At 44.7% G+C, this 15,113-nt stretch overlaps 1 protein-coding gene across 1 annotated transcript in view; it reads right to left on the bottom strand.

Annotated features, from left to right (window-relative positions):
• SEMA3A (semaphorin 3A) overlaps positions 1 to 12,521 on the bottom strand; it is a 186,356-nt gene extending 173,835 nt beyond the window's left edge. Inside the window, exon 1 of the mRNA XM_081005480.1 lies at positions 11,587 to 12,521. Coding sequence (XP_080861606.1) covers positions 11,587 to 11,704 — 118 coding nt within the window. The 5' untranslated portion in view covers positions 11,705 to 12,521. The remainder of the gene's footprint in view (positions 1 to 11,586) is intronic.
• Between the last annotated feature and the right edge of the window lie 2,592 nt (positions 12,522 to 15,113).

Below are 15,113 nucleotides of genomic sequence, written 5' to 3'. Positions count from 1 at the left end.
TGCTAACCAGGAATTGCTTCAAGCCTCCCTTCTGCAGTGACAAGTAGTCCTTGGTTGAGGTCCATCATTTATTGCTTGGCCTTTAAGATCCAGCTGCTTTGGAATTTGAAAGGATTTGGAGACTTTGTTCCGTTAGTTGCAAAGGTTTGTTCAATGTCCCCCTTTTGATTCTCATAAAGGAGGACTTTGTTTCTTCTTCCTTTTAAAAGTTGTGGGATATAGACTGTTTTCCACCCTTTCATGTCACATCTTTGGAGTTTGTATGTAATATCAAACCTGAATGCACACTTACTCTGAATTGACAGAATTTATCATGAGGGGAAAAGACTATGTGGCAGAATATTCTCCTGGGCCTTGAATCTCTGTCTAGGGAATAGAGCAGCCTCTGAAAATATAGACACTGCCATTCCTAATGTGAAACGCCAGAGTTAATTTTGCATGATTGTATTTGACACTCTGTTTTAGGGGGGAAAGCAGGAGAAAGAAAGAACATGAGAAGAATCAGGGAGGAAATGAAATACATTTGCAGCCTCCAAAGAACAAATAGGAAGATCTGAAGCAACTGGAAAGATTAAAGTCTGCACGTCGAAGCAACAAAAGCTCATTCTAAAGATGTAGCGATCAGACCGAAGAAAGATAAAAGTTCAAAACCGAAACATCACACAGGAATCTGAGCATCATAGCACAGCACTAAAGAAATCCTGGAAAAGAAACCTAGTTTGAAAAGGAATCCCAAAAATAGAGAGAGTTGGTTGGCAGTTTCCTTCTTTGATGTAATTTCACACATACACACAAGTAATAGATTGCCCTGAAGAGCTGGCTCACATTACAGTTATCCCACAAATATGTTGCTTGTTTTAAAATGTGGTCATGTCATCTATATAAACAAGCATGGAAGAGAGAGAGAGAGAGAGAGAGAGAGAGAGAGAGAGAGAGAGAGAGCAGGAAGCACTAGGGCCTCAATATAGCCCAAAGAGTCGGCCTGTTTCACACGCTAAGCCAAGTCTTGGCTACAGCTGGTGATTAGCAAGAGAGAGCCTAACCACAAGGCCCAGTTTAGATGACACACCAAACCAAAGCATGGCTTGGCTTGGCTTGGCATGGCATGGACTAGCAGCAAAAAGGGCTAGCTAAGGCAAAAGGAGTGTATCTGGAAAGCTCCTGTCCAGAAGCGTGCATGCTTCTGCGGTTTAATTTAGCAAGTTGTACAAAGCAGCTCTTAGGGTAAAATCCTGCTTTCCATTTGCAGAGAGCAGCTGCAAGAGGGGAGGTGCAGAGGAGGGTGTTGGAAGGGATTGTCTCTCCTCTTCACCATCTCCTTTTGTAGTAGTTTTGTAGTAGTTTTATGTAGTTTTGTAGTAGTTTTATGTAGTTTTTATGTAGTTTTTCAATTTCATTGTTCTGCATGGGACAATGACAATAAAGATATTGTATCATACCGTACCGTACCGTACCGTACCGTACCGTATCGTATCGTATCTCCTCACTGAGTGCCAAGCAAAAGATGGCAAAGTCCAGCAGGCTCACCCTCCTCCTTTCCCTGCTTCTAGTGAAAAGGTGCCACACCATTTCACTGTTAAAGCTACCCATCAGAATGACAAGCCCCTGTACTGCCTTCAGAAGTCACAGGGTTGTTTTTAGTTTATTGAAGTTATAAATCACTTTCCAAAACAGAATGTCTCCTTGCTGCCTCACTCTTCCTCTTCTCGGCAGCGCCCCTGGTGTTGGGGAGGCAGGTGAGCATCACACCCCCAGAAAGAAAAGGTCACATACGTCTTAGGCAGATGTGTGTGCCCAGACCAAGTTCCATGGTGCTGGAAAGTACAGAAATGAAGGTTTATGTGTTTCAGTGTCACTGTTTTAACAACCAGAGATGCAAAGAGGGCCGATGTCTTTTGGCCTGTGCCTTAACAACTGAGCCAGCAGGTCACAAGGATAGGGAAACTTGCAGCAACCTTTTCACCCATATGAAGAAATACATCTATGCTGAAACTGCATAGAATTGTCATATGGAAGATGGAGCAAGCTTGTTTTCTCCTGCTCCATAGGCTAGGGCCCAAACCAATGGATTCAAGTTATAAGAAAGGAGATTCCATGCCCTCCAACATTACTCAGATGAAGATGGGGATATTTCTCACTCCAACCCCCCTGACCCTCCTGGACCCACCCCCATTCTCCCCCCACCTGCAGAGTATTTCCTATCAGAAGAACGGCAAATGCCCTGCCCACTTCACCAACGGGACACAGCACACACACACACTCCACTGTCCTGAGAAAACTCCTTAATCCCGATCTTATTTTATTCTTTAGTGGATTAAAGTAAAGGTAAAGGTACCCCTGCCTGTACAGGCCAGTCGTGTCCGACTCTAGGGTTGTGCGCCCATCTCACTTAAGAGGCCGGGGGCCAGCGCTGTCCGGAGACACTTCCGGGTCACGTGGCCAGCGTGACTAAGCTGCTCTGGCGAGCCAGCACCAGCGCAGCACACGGAAACGCCGTTTACCTTCCCGCTATAAAGCGGTACCTATTTATCTACTTGCACCCGAGGGTGCTTTCGAACTGCTAGGTGGGCAGGAGCTGGGACCGAAAGACGGGAGCTCACCCCGCCGCGGGGATTTGAACCGCCGACCATGAGATCGGCAAGTCCTAGGCACTGAGGTTTTACCCACAGCGCCACCCGCGTCCCTTTCTTTAGTGGATTAGAATTTATTAATTTTGGTCACAGACCAGTTCCAGCTCACATACAACATCAGGGAAGTCATAAAACATGATAGGGATACATTTGAATTTGCAACTGGGTATACCAGGGGCAATACAGATATAGCAGCAGTTAAAAATATGTAAGTTAAATCTTAATCACGAAAATATAACCTAAAATTGTCATTTAAGGCCTTAGTCATTATGGTAGCACAGCTTGTTCCCTACGTTTTATGGCGGTCACACAGAATTTGACCACCCTTAGTGTGATCTCAGGATCCTTGACCTCTACCAGGGATTTTAGACATTGAAGTTCAGACCCATTCGGAGATTTCTGTATAACAGTGATGATAAATGCCGAGCGTATATCCCCGTAGAAACGGCAGCGGAACAAGGCATGAGAGACAGTTTCTACCTCCATTAAGCCGCAGGGGCAGACTCGTTCCGCGTATGGTTTACCCTCGAATCTGCCCTGCAATAAGGCAGATGGCAGCACATTGAATCTAGCGAGGGTAAACAACCGCAGGTATTTAGTAGATGGTTTTTTAGTAGATTTTAAAAAAGAAAAAACTCACACCAATTAGAAAGGAGCAATATTAGATATACATGCACAAAGCATTTTTTTTCCAAAATCAAGACTCCTTGAGACCTGCTCTGCTTCCCCTTTCTCCCCACCCAGGGCAGCACTGCCCTTTGCCTGCACCTCAGGGCTGGCGCGTCACACAAGGCTGGGCTTCGGGAGTGGGAGCAGCCTCTGCTCCTCCTCATCCACTGTCCAGAAGCTGCTAGGAGTTGCCATGGGGAGGAGGCTAGCAGCAGCAGCCATGGAGAGGCCATAGCAAGCTCCCTCGCAGCCTCCACCGCCACTGCCGCCCAGGACAAGTGCTGGCTCATCCTCTTCCCCAAGTTCGGTGGAAATAGGGACATTTCAAGATCAAATCCGAAGCCAGGATGGCTTTCATAATTCCGGGACTGTCTCTGGAAAATAGGGAGACTTGGAGGGATGCTTTCTGACAGTGAGAGCTGTTCAACAACAGTGGAACAGCCTCCATTGAGAGGTTGTTTTCTCTTATTCCCAAAAATCCTCATGGGGCTAAGACACTACAAGCATCATGTCCTTGGATGCCCTGACTACATTCTTATTTTCTACAAAGGTTCCAGTCCTTTTGCATTTCTCCTGTTGGCCATGACTATGTAAGGGCAGTCAGGTGGCGGCGGACAAGGGCCACCTGGCTCGACAGGGAGCTGCTGGTGACCGACAGCCACTCATTCTCAGCCTAGCCTTCCTCACAGGGCTGGTGTGATGATGAGCAGAGTAAAAGAACAGTCTAAGCCACTTTGAGCTCTCTGAATGATAGGTGGTGTATAAATGTTAAAATAAAATAAAATACCAGTCCTACCATGGTGCATTCCTTGTTGTAGCCACAATTTACATTGTTTGGTTAACACTTGTGAAATGTGATCTGTGAAATGGATTACTGTATTAATGTTTTAATAATTTTATACAAAGTGCTTTGTAAAGTTTCCCTGAAAACTTGTAGGAACTCATGAAGTTGTACTGATCTGTCACCTGATAGGAGATTTATATGCAGTTTTGCTAATTTTGATCTAAACTGTGTCCATTTCTTGAGGTTCAGGCTGCTTACTCTTTGCTACTTCTCACATCTTGATCATTTGTGGACAATTATGAGCCAGAGTACTTTATTGTAATAAGACTTGAAAGAAAGATTGTGAAAAGAAGAAATGAATATGCAGGGAATCATTTTCCCGTTAATTGTCCTGAAGCGATGTGCATTCAATTGTGCAACAATAGCAGCAACAATAACAAAAAGAACCACACATTTACTCTTCCCAAACATCCTTAAGAGAATTGAGAAATGTTCAATAAACAAATGGGATGAGACAGATGGATTTGAGAAACTTTTGTTTAATGCGTGCAGAGACTGAATGTGGTTCACAGACTTAAGAGAGGTTCTGAGAGGTAGAAGAGTTTGCAAGTCAATTTAAGTGGATGTCAAAAATCTGGCTTTTTTTGTATCTGCTGTTTTCTTGGGCTCTAAAAACAAATGCAAAAAGAAAAAGAAAAAGAACAGAAAAAATCTACATATAGATACTGGGTTGGCACAGCTCAGTAGAGGGAAGCCCAAGTGAGTAATCTAATTCTCCAGGTTTAGCTCTTGGGACTCTCCCTAGTCCACGTTCTCTGGCAGCCCTGCTCCTCGCTCTCCTTGACTGGTTCTCCCTCATTGAACTGTGTCCTTGGACTGTGACCATGCCTCTTGCTTATTGGGAGAGAAACCTCTGCCTTTTGCATGACTGGACAGACATCTACTGCGCACAGGTCACCTCCCTTGCCCTGCCCACTTTTGCCTACCACCAATGGGAAAGGAAAGGCGCTCCCACCCAGGGTAAAACTCAGAGGGGCCCTGCTGTCACCGTCACGTGGAAGCACTTGGCCATCTGTGAGCAGAGCCAACATCGTGAGTCTCTCTCATCCAGCTGGCACACCGTCGGAGGAGTGGTGGCAACTGCCTGGTGATAATCCATTCGCTTGGCCACGCTCACCACAACTTTGTGATAGAGAGGTTGTTGCAGCTTTGCAAAGCTGTGCGGTGGAAGTAGTGGTGAGGGCTGGGCTGGTGCAGCCGCAGGGGGCTCCCTCTATGCCCCACATGCTGTGCGCCTACCCCATGTGGCATTAGCAAACACCCTTCCACTGAACTTCTTGGCATGTGCTAAAAACATTTAGACAAGCCGACCCAGATGCTGGGACACGGGTGATGCTGTGGTCTAAACCACAGAGCCTAGGACTTGCCGATCAGAAGGTCAGCGGTTCGAATCCCTGTGACGGGGTGAGCTCCCGTTGCTCAGATCCTGCTCCTGCCAACCTAGCAGTTCGAAATCACATTAAAGTGCAAGTAGATAAATAGGTACCGCTCCAGCGGGAAGGTAAACGGCATTTCCGTGCACTGCTCTGGTTTGCCAGAAGTGGCTTAGTCATGCTGGCCACATGACCCGGAAAAACTGTCTGCGGACAAACGTCGGCTCCCTCGGCCAGTAAAGCAAGATGAGCGCCACAACCCCAGAGTCGTCCACAACTGGACCTAATGGTCAGGGGTCCCTTGACCTTTACCTTACCCAGATGCAGAAAGTTGAGGTAATTTTAATCAGTTTTAGTATTTTAACTTTTATACTTTTTAATGTAGGGTTCTATTTTTTTCTGTTTTATCTTCTGTAAACCACTTCGATGTTGTTGGGTTGTTGTTGGTTTTTTTTACAATTAAGTGGTGTATAAATTTCATGAAACAGATAAAATAAATATGGATGTGTGAATAGGCTGAGAACAGAATGTGCATATTAACCAATGTCAACCCAAGAACAATACTTTTCTGTTGAGTCAGCTCACGATTTTTTGCAAAATAATCATCAAGGGGCAGTGACACTTCAGCCATGTGTGCTGTTCATGTGGTGAACATTTCAGTTTCAAAGAAAAGGGCTTTTGTATTATCTCTCCACAATATTATGGTTTTCGTAGAGTTAACTCATATGTTATTCTCTTGTTAATTATGCTGCTTTAGTTAATTTATGTTAATTTATTAACATAAATTTATTTTAATTTATGTGCACTTTGTGATTGACCTCCTTTGTAATGTTTTATTTTGAAATCTTTTAAGATGACATGTTTCCTGTTAATTATGTTGCTTTGAATGTATACTTTAAATTTGACTTTCTTTAGTAGTGTTTGATTCTGGATTGTTCTATTTAATGTTTTAATGTGTTGTAAACTGCTTTGGGATTTTTTCCTCAAAATTGTAAAGTGTAAATTGTAAATTGTAAAGTGGTGTAGAAATTAAGCCATAATAATAATAATATGGTAATTCAGTTTTGAGACAAGTTATTGGGACTCAATTAATGTACACCCCTTGAACACAATGAAGCTATCCTTAAGCACAGTGCAAAAATCCATTCCAAAGCCCATTACTGGGGGCCTAATCCGGCCCCTTGGCTGGTTTTATCCGGTTCCTGTGGCAGTTTATTTATTTGGCTCAAATCCTTTAAAAAATTGTATGAAAAGCTCAACAACTTTGGTCAGCCCTCATGCACGTTCACTTCATCAAATCTGGCCCTCTTTGGAAAAAGTTTGGGCACCTGTGGTTTATTGGGAGGGAAGTTTGAGAAACAGCTGGAATCGCCTATACCAGATCATAGGAATTTGCTGGAATCCACAGCAAGAGGTATATGCTGTCTCCTTTTTCTTCTCCAAACCCAAGGATATATGACTCAGGATTATGGTCAATGTGTTGAAGACCACCTTGTTTAAATAAGATTTTGAGTGTGTACATGGAAATCACCTTAGCTTACCATAAATTCTTATGTCAATTCTTCTACACCCAAGTCCAATTTCCCTGGGAATAGTTTGCAATTACCCTGAGCAGAAAACAAAAGAGCCCCCCACACCTGTGACTGTTAGAAACTGCTGACTTTTAGGGCTTAACATTTCCTCTCCTCACTTTACATCCAGCATAAAGAAGAGCTTCGAGGAACTTGGAAGCTTGCTCACAACTTTATGACATTTTGGGTGGTTATATGAAGCTAATGAACCCAGATGGCTATCTCTAATTTATGTGTGTTCTGCTGAAAAGTAAGTGTACATTGTGTATGTACATTGTGTATTACAGCATTAATTGTACTGTGGCTGCTTTAGAAAAAAACAAACGGGGATTTGGGACAAGATCCTATTTACATAAAAACTTAGAACTGGGCTCCAAAGAACAACTTTAGCCTTAACCAAGGACCTGCATGGGCTTACTGAAATGTTTGCCTTTCCCCTCCAGAAGCAGCTGAGACCCTACATATGGTATCACAAGGAGTTTCTAAAAAGCTGCACCAAGTTTCAAAGGGGTGTGTGTGTATGCACGTGTATGTTGAGGGTGAGAAAAGCTAGTCTTAGAAACCTGTTAGCCTCATGGAACTAGTCATATAGTTATTTGAATCCTGGAAACCTAGATATGTCTTAGCACCTGCTATTTCCAATAAAAAGTCCATGACTCTGAGCATCTAAATGCATGCTCTTCATATCACTCCCTCTCATAATACAGGATGGTTCTAATTTGGTACAAGTCTGAATGAAAGGAAGTCACAAGGATTCAAGAAAAGAGAGGTTGCGGAAATTTCAATCTCTGGCAACCTGAGAAATGGCAGAGCTAATGGCAGACCTTTGAAAACAAGTGACCGTAGGAAATTAACATTGGCGGGGATTTAACCCTTCATGAATTACTCTTTTTTTTTAAAAAAAAGTTTCCAGCAAGCCTCTTTCCAATAAGTGGAGTTAATTTTGTTGTGGTGTTTTACATCTTTGCAAAGTGCCTTGGGAAGGCAGGTTGCCCAGAAACGCAGGTTAGAAATCTTTCAGAAAAATAAACAAATCTATGAAGTTCAACTGCGCTTAACACCTAATAAGTCAGGAAGAAACAAGCTGCTTATGAAGAAACCTTTCGCATCAGTTATCTGACAACTGACTGCAAGACAGCTGCTCACGTGTAAAACAGAGAGTGTGTGAGAAAAATATTAGTCCGTAAGACAGGAGAAGGAAAATGGCTTGGCATGTTCCTACACACCCACCTGCTCATTTCACAGTTTATGTTATTAAATTACTCAGCACCCTGTGCCTAAGAGAATCCTGCTGGGTAGCCAAAGGGCAATATCTTCACATTGTTAGCAGTGTCTGGAAAAAAGAATTTCCCCCAACCAGAGTTAGCCCTAGTAGTAAGAAAATGCCTTGTGGTGCTGTCATAGAATAGAACCACCGTGCTCATTTGCAGCATATTAATCTCCTGCTCAACAACATCTCTCTGTTAATAGAGAGCACTTACAGCGACTGCTGTGCTCATTTCACTGAGGAAATATTCACAGCGTGCGCATTAGAAGGACAATTAATTATCCAAAGCTTTATTAGCTCCTGTTCTTTATTCTTCCATGTCCCTTGGTAACTAGATATTAATGGCATTGCAGGCACTGCTAGAGCACATCCCTCACTCAGGCTGCCAGCCTGATCCTGTAGCAAAAGCTGCACAGAGGTAAGCAAGTAGATCAAAGAAATAATAATGCTGGCATAGTGTTTATGAAGCGTATTAAGAGTGTTTCAAAGTATTTCATGTATGCTGCCTACTGGAGCATGTGCTTAAACACTCGATTTGATTTATTAATGAAGAATAGAGATTTGGGCACTAAGGTGGTTCTTTGGTTGGTTTTGTTGTTGCTCATTTAGTTTTCATATTAGATTCAGAGCCAGCATGTTGTAGTGGAGAGCTTTGAGCACTGAGCAGAGAAATATAGATTTGACATTGTGGCTTCACCCTGGAGCTCAGTGGGTGGCTGGGTTCAAATTAATATCATCACTAGGATCTAGCCTCCCACAGAGGGTAGTTATTGGAAAGATCATCTGTTGTATCCCATCACGAGCTCCATGTAAGGCAAAAAGCAAAGGTGGGAAATAAATAACAGCCCAAAGCAGAAAGATCACCAGGGTTGCAATTGTACACAAACTCACTTGGCAGCAAGTCCTTACTTTGTGGTAAATAAGCATAGGAAGCTCATGCTGAAGATTCTCCAGTGTCCTGTTTGATGTCTAAGTTGATGAATATTAATGGAAAAAGCAAAAGCAGGAAACCACCGTTCTGGTATAGTTTTCATCAAAACATGTATGAAATGTATTGAAGCAACACAACAACACTGATATCTCAGTCCGCATGCCAAACCCATCAAGATAAAATAACCACGGGATACACCACCCAAACCCATGGAATAAATGGTCTTTCTTTCTGCTGAGAGGTGGCAGAATTAGGACTTCCACTAAACTTTAGCAGCACGATCCAATGCTTGTTCACTCGGAAGTTAGTCCTCCTGAGTTCAGTGAGGTTTGCTGCCAGGTAAGTCTGCCTAAGAGTGCAGGCTAACAGTGCACACCTATGTATGTTTACTCAGAGGTACTGTATGTCCCAGTGGATTCCAAGGGACTTGCTCCTAAGTAAAGGATTGTCACCTAAGAGAGTTAGAAATAGTTTTGATGAGACATTGTTCTTGTTAACAGATCAGTTTAAACCAGCTACTTAAATAATCCCTGCTGTACATGCAATTGCAGTTCAATAGATGCATTAAAGTTAATTAGATCATAAGCAATTAAATGTCAATTGGAATTTAGGGTCTGATTATACAGTGATGACTCATATTAGAAAGCAAAAGGTAACTTCCCTGCATTCTTATTAGCTATCTTTTCATGGGAAATTAATTAGCATATTCCAAGAACAACAGAGTGTTGCTTTCATACATATGAACATGCACACACAGGCATGTTCCCATACACTGATTTCACTCTTAAGTCAGAATACACATATGTCATTGTTGTCCTGTGTGTGTTTTTTAATCAGCCTTTAGGTTGCTCAGCCAAGGCATGTTGGTGTTGTCTGCCTGGCATCAGTCAGTCCCTGAGCAGCTAATGGGCAGGTTCCTCCCATCGTCTCCTTCACCATCAGTGGACCTACCCCAAGGTTTATCAAGCTTGAGTTGCACAACTTAGGCTGCAGTCCAAACCCTGCAGTCCAAACCTGCGAGTAAGCCCCACTGAATTCAATAGGCTTTACTTCTGAGTAGGCCTGGTTAGGAGTGTGCTTGGTCCCAGAGACTTTGCTGGACTTTTCCTTTATTCGTTTAAACAAACTGGTGGAAACAAGGACATAAATCTTCCCCATTGGAAGTGGGAAACTGGAAGACACTCCCCCCCCCCCTTTCTCCTTTCACTGCCACAAACTGCACAGACATAAATACAACATGCCACGAGGGACGCCTATAACCATAGACACAAGCTCTTTCTTTTCTGCATTATGGGAAATAAGCTATGCGCCTCGTTTCCCCGTCTGAAGCCAGAGTGATCTTCTCCCCTATTACAAATTAATAACGAGCTGATATTTTTTTTTTAATCGATTCCTTAAGACGGAGCAATTCTGTCTTCTTCCCATCCGTGGACCAAATGCAAGTGCGAGGTAAACCTCCCACGGCACGCAGCCCTTGCGCTTTCAAGCCTTGGGAGGAAGGGGGGGGGAGGAGCAGGGAGGGGTGTGACTAGGAGCCTGAACTTGCAAGAGCAGCTTAACTGCTGCGTGCAAAATTCTGCACGACGGTGTTGTTCTGCGGGGTCCGGAGAAGTTAAGGATCACGTGCCAGTTTCCTCTCCTCGCTGCCGCTTTTGCGCCCGGATCCGAGCCAGGCGGGCGACGTGTCCACACCAGAGAAGCGCCCGGGTATGAAACGCAGTACAGTATATAATCCTCGCGCGCACCTCTCCAGTACTGCGTTTTTGCGCTTCCTCGTTTTCCTGGCAAACGGCCCCCCGCCCCACCAACCCCGCTTGGGCTCGGCATCCGACTGTCAGACTTGTGCCGCCTGAATATGCATGGCGACGGCTTAACTCTTCCCTGCTCGCCACCATCCCAGCCGAAGTCAGGCGCCGAGAGAGAGCGCTAGGAAGCCTGGGCAGCCCAAACGATCAATGCAATGGGAAAAGCAATGCAGAAAGGGGGTGAGGGGGAGATAGGAATGCTGGGGACCCTGCACTGGCCGGAAGTCCGAGGGAATCCACCGCGATCCAGTGGCAGCAGCGTTCTCCGCGGAGAGCCCCAGCTGGTTCTCCCGCCCGGCGCGCTTTAGTGCCCGGGCGAACTCGCGCCTCTTTGTCTGCCCGAGCAGAACTACGAGACCAGATACCTGGGAGGAGGAGGCTGGTTTTGGCCCCGCCAAGCAAGGAGCAACCTCGGGGGAAAGGGGGAAACGGCACGAGCAGGAACCACCAGCAGGAAAGAATAAAAAGAGGAGGAGGGGGAAAGGAGCAGCCTTACCTTTGTAGGATAATTTGAGGCGCGGCACGTTGTCCTTCTTGGCATGTTGGCAGCGAGCGCTTTCTGCTAGTAGAAATACTCCCCAGACAAGGCAAGCCGTCCGGCGGGTGCAGCCCATGCTGCAGAAGAGCGCTGGATATTCCTCCCCCCCGGCGCTCCCTTCTGGTCTCCTGGGTGTAGGGAGTTTGGGGGGGGGAGCGATGGGTCCACGCAGAAGTTCAAAGCGATCTAAAAACTGAGAGGTAACAGGTGACCCGGATCAGTTTCGTTCAGGAGCGCAGGGTGATCCAAAAACCTCATGGCCAGGTTTGTAACATCTCCTCCTTCTGTTAAGTCACCGGAGCGGAAGGGGACACGCACAGACACACATGGGGGGTGGTAGACACACACACACAAAAACCAGCTCGCAACGATTCGCCACCCTCACCCCACGCATGCAAACACGCGCGGCGTGGAAGGAGAAGGATGGCGAGCCAGCGCGCAGCGGCTCCGAGAGAAGCGCAACCGGTGCAGGGCAAAAGCGGGAAAGGGACCAGAGTGGCGGCTTCTTGGCGCTTTCCCCCGCCAACCTCTCTCGCCTTCAAAAAAGAAGAATCATAACCAAAGCCCTGCTCGGCAGTCGCCTGGTGCCCCGAGCCAATCCCGCTCTGGTGCTCCCCTCCGGCTTCAGTTGCAGACAGCAGGAATGCCAAACGGGGGCAGAGAGAGACGCAGCAGCAGCAGCACCGAGTTTTCCTGCGCACATGGAGAGGCAGAGATGACACAGGAATCTGCAGAGTTCTCTCTCTCTCTCTCTCCCTCTCCCCTCCTCCCTTCCCCTTCTTTTTAACCCAACACTCTCTCCAGAGTGTCTGACAATGGGAGAACAAGCACAGCACAGCCCACTTCCCTTCCTCCTGCTGTCACCAAGCACACATGCAAAAAACATCGAGCCAAGGATTTGCGGAGGGACCAGTTCGGGAAAGGCAGGGAGCAATAAATTTCGCCATCAAATGCGCGAGCTTTCTCTCCCACTGCCGTTTCTCCCTCCCCTATCTTCAGGAAAAGTTTCTCCCCCCCCCCCAAACGGTGTTAGTCCTTGACTCTTTCTACTGTCATAAATAATCCATCTGAACGATAAGTGTGCTTTTGTTTTTACTCCGTTGCTGATAACAAAAGGGAAAGAGAGAGTTAGAGAGCCTTCCATCAACGTAACTTTACTACTGGAGTTTAATTTAAAGTCTTGTTAAGAAACCCTCCTCCCCAAGAACCTCCCAGCCAGCAAGAGAAATTCCTAGTAAAAAAAAAAAAAGTCCTCGTCAAGACACATATAAGCCCAATGAGACTTGTAAATTATGCAGGGGATTCTCTCAAGATCTCTCCCCCCCCCCCACCTTAAATTAAAAATATCCATTTTTCCCCCTCTCTTTGGGGAAGCTCTGGCTTTCTGAAGCAATCTGTTAGTAAACTTGCTCCCCTCTCTCAAGGGGCAAAGGAAGATCCAATATATATGCACACTTGAACATTCATTTGGTGAGATCATGGATTCAGTTTTGTCAAGAATCGAGAAAAGATTGGTTTGATATCTATTTGTGCTGATGTCTGTTAATGAAATATTGTTCACATGTCCTCATCAGGGCACATATTCTCAAGGAACCATTATTACTGAGAGTCAATGTGGGGGTGTGGTTCGATGAGTATCACACCAGGGCTGGAAAAGCATAGGTTCAAATCTCCATTTAGCAATGAAACTCATTTCATGTGAGTCTTGGGTAGCCTTCAACTAGTCACTGAATGATATTCAACTATGTTTTACTCAGAGTAAGGTCACTGAACTTAATATATGTTCACATTGCCACTTACTCCACTTTCAGTGTGTGCTCCCACTGCTAGTTAATGAAGGCATATTCATACGACTTCAGCCACAATCCATATAAATTATGTAGTTACTTGACAAATACTGCTGTCCGACATGTTTCTTCTCCAATTTAAGCCACATTCTCTTAAGAATGGTGCAGACATTTGATAATGAAGTTTTATTAAAATTTTCACAATACAATAAAGGACACTCAAGCTGAAGCAAAGAATAACAAGAAGAAGAAGAAAAGAAGAGAGGTGGAAAAAGACAAGATTCTCTCTCACAAGTGTATCCCAACTTTTGTCTCATACAGAAAAATGCACCCCTCTCTTCTCCCAGCCTCTCACCCTGGGAAGAACTCTTACACAAGGTTCTTCAAACTGCCCATCATCTTCATCTCTATGCAATTATTACCCAAAGACAATATGAAAGAATATTAAGAACGGTGCAAACATTTGAGACAACCATCGCACATGCACAGATGAGCATGCATGCACAGATGACAGCTTCATGTATAGGCGTTCTGGGGTGTGTGGGTTGCAGGGCTGAGGAAACCAAAAAGGTTATCTGCATCAGGTGAAAGCCTCCCTGTTCCTTCTTTGTGAAATTGAGTTTTCTCAGACTGAACCAATGAAACTGTTTGGACCGTGTGTCCACTGGCCAAGTCAGCAGTGGGAAGATCAGGCTGCAGTGCCTTCTTCCACGCCTGTATCTGCACTGATACCCCACAAAGAAGCAGTGGATATCAACCTCGCAGCACCAGAAGCTCCCTCTTCTGGCAAACCACTGCAGGATGGTGCAGGGAGAAAGCTGTCAGAGACTCCTATTTGAACCTCTCATTTTAGAGGATAACTTAATGAAGACATCTGGTCTCTGGAAGAAAGCCTCATGCAGACATGCTCATACAGAATGTTCTATTTTTGCATTCCCAGATTTTCCAGATCGTTCACAGCATAAGCAAATAGATGCGAAGCCAGCTTTTTCTAAACATGCTTGTTGTCCAAAAGTGTTTATGGTTCCTTGCCCCGATGTTTCCTTGCTCCAATGTTTCAAACTGTTCCAGGATGAAATAATTGACATATGTTTTAGGCTAGTTAAATACAAGGATGCAGAGACTGCATCGGTCGCAACGCAAGGTTACTCACATAAGGGGGAACATCTATTGATTTTAATCACTTTTTTAAACCTTGTCTTTAAAGTCAGAGAAATCTACACGAGAATGTGAAGGTTTCAATGTAACTGCAAAAATGATTTAATGAGAAAGGAAGGATTCTGTGTGCAATTTGGATTGAATTTGGAAGAAAAAGCTATCAAGCCTCTTGCAACTTTTCTGAAATATAATAGAATAGGAAAGAATAAAAAAGGAGATGGAAATTTGGATTCTTTTGAAAAATAAAGATTGATAAGTGTGGTTGGAAGGAAATGAGACTGGGAGACATGGACTTGGGTGTGAATTAAGGACCATAGGAGCTAACCTAGGCGCCATGGGGACTTTGGCCCCAACAATAAAATATTTGAGGCCAGTTGATTGGCATTCCCATTCAAATGGTGTGTGCATGTACTGAATCATGTGATTGATTATGTGGGGCGGGGCTTACCAGGCCCCCCACAATATTTTATTTAAGTTGGCACTGCTGTTAAGGACCATATAGTAATTAAATAATTATGCATTGATGCCCTAATAAATAAA

This window comes from Podarcis pityusensis, assembly GCF_964106645.2.
Source record: "Podarcis pityusensis genome assembly, chromosome: 5".
NCBI classification, from domain to species: Eukaryota; Metazoa; Chordata; class Lepidosauria; order Squamata; family Lacertidae; genus Podarcis; species Podarcis pityusensis.
The sequence above is the reverse complement of the archived record's forward strand: the minus strand, read 5'-3'. Positions and strand labels throughout refer to the sequence as shown.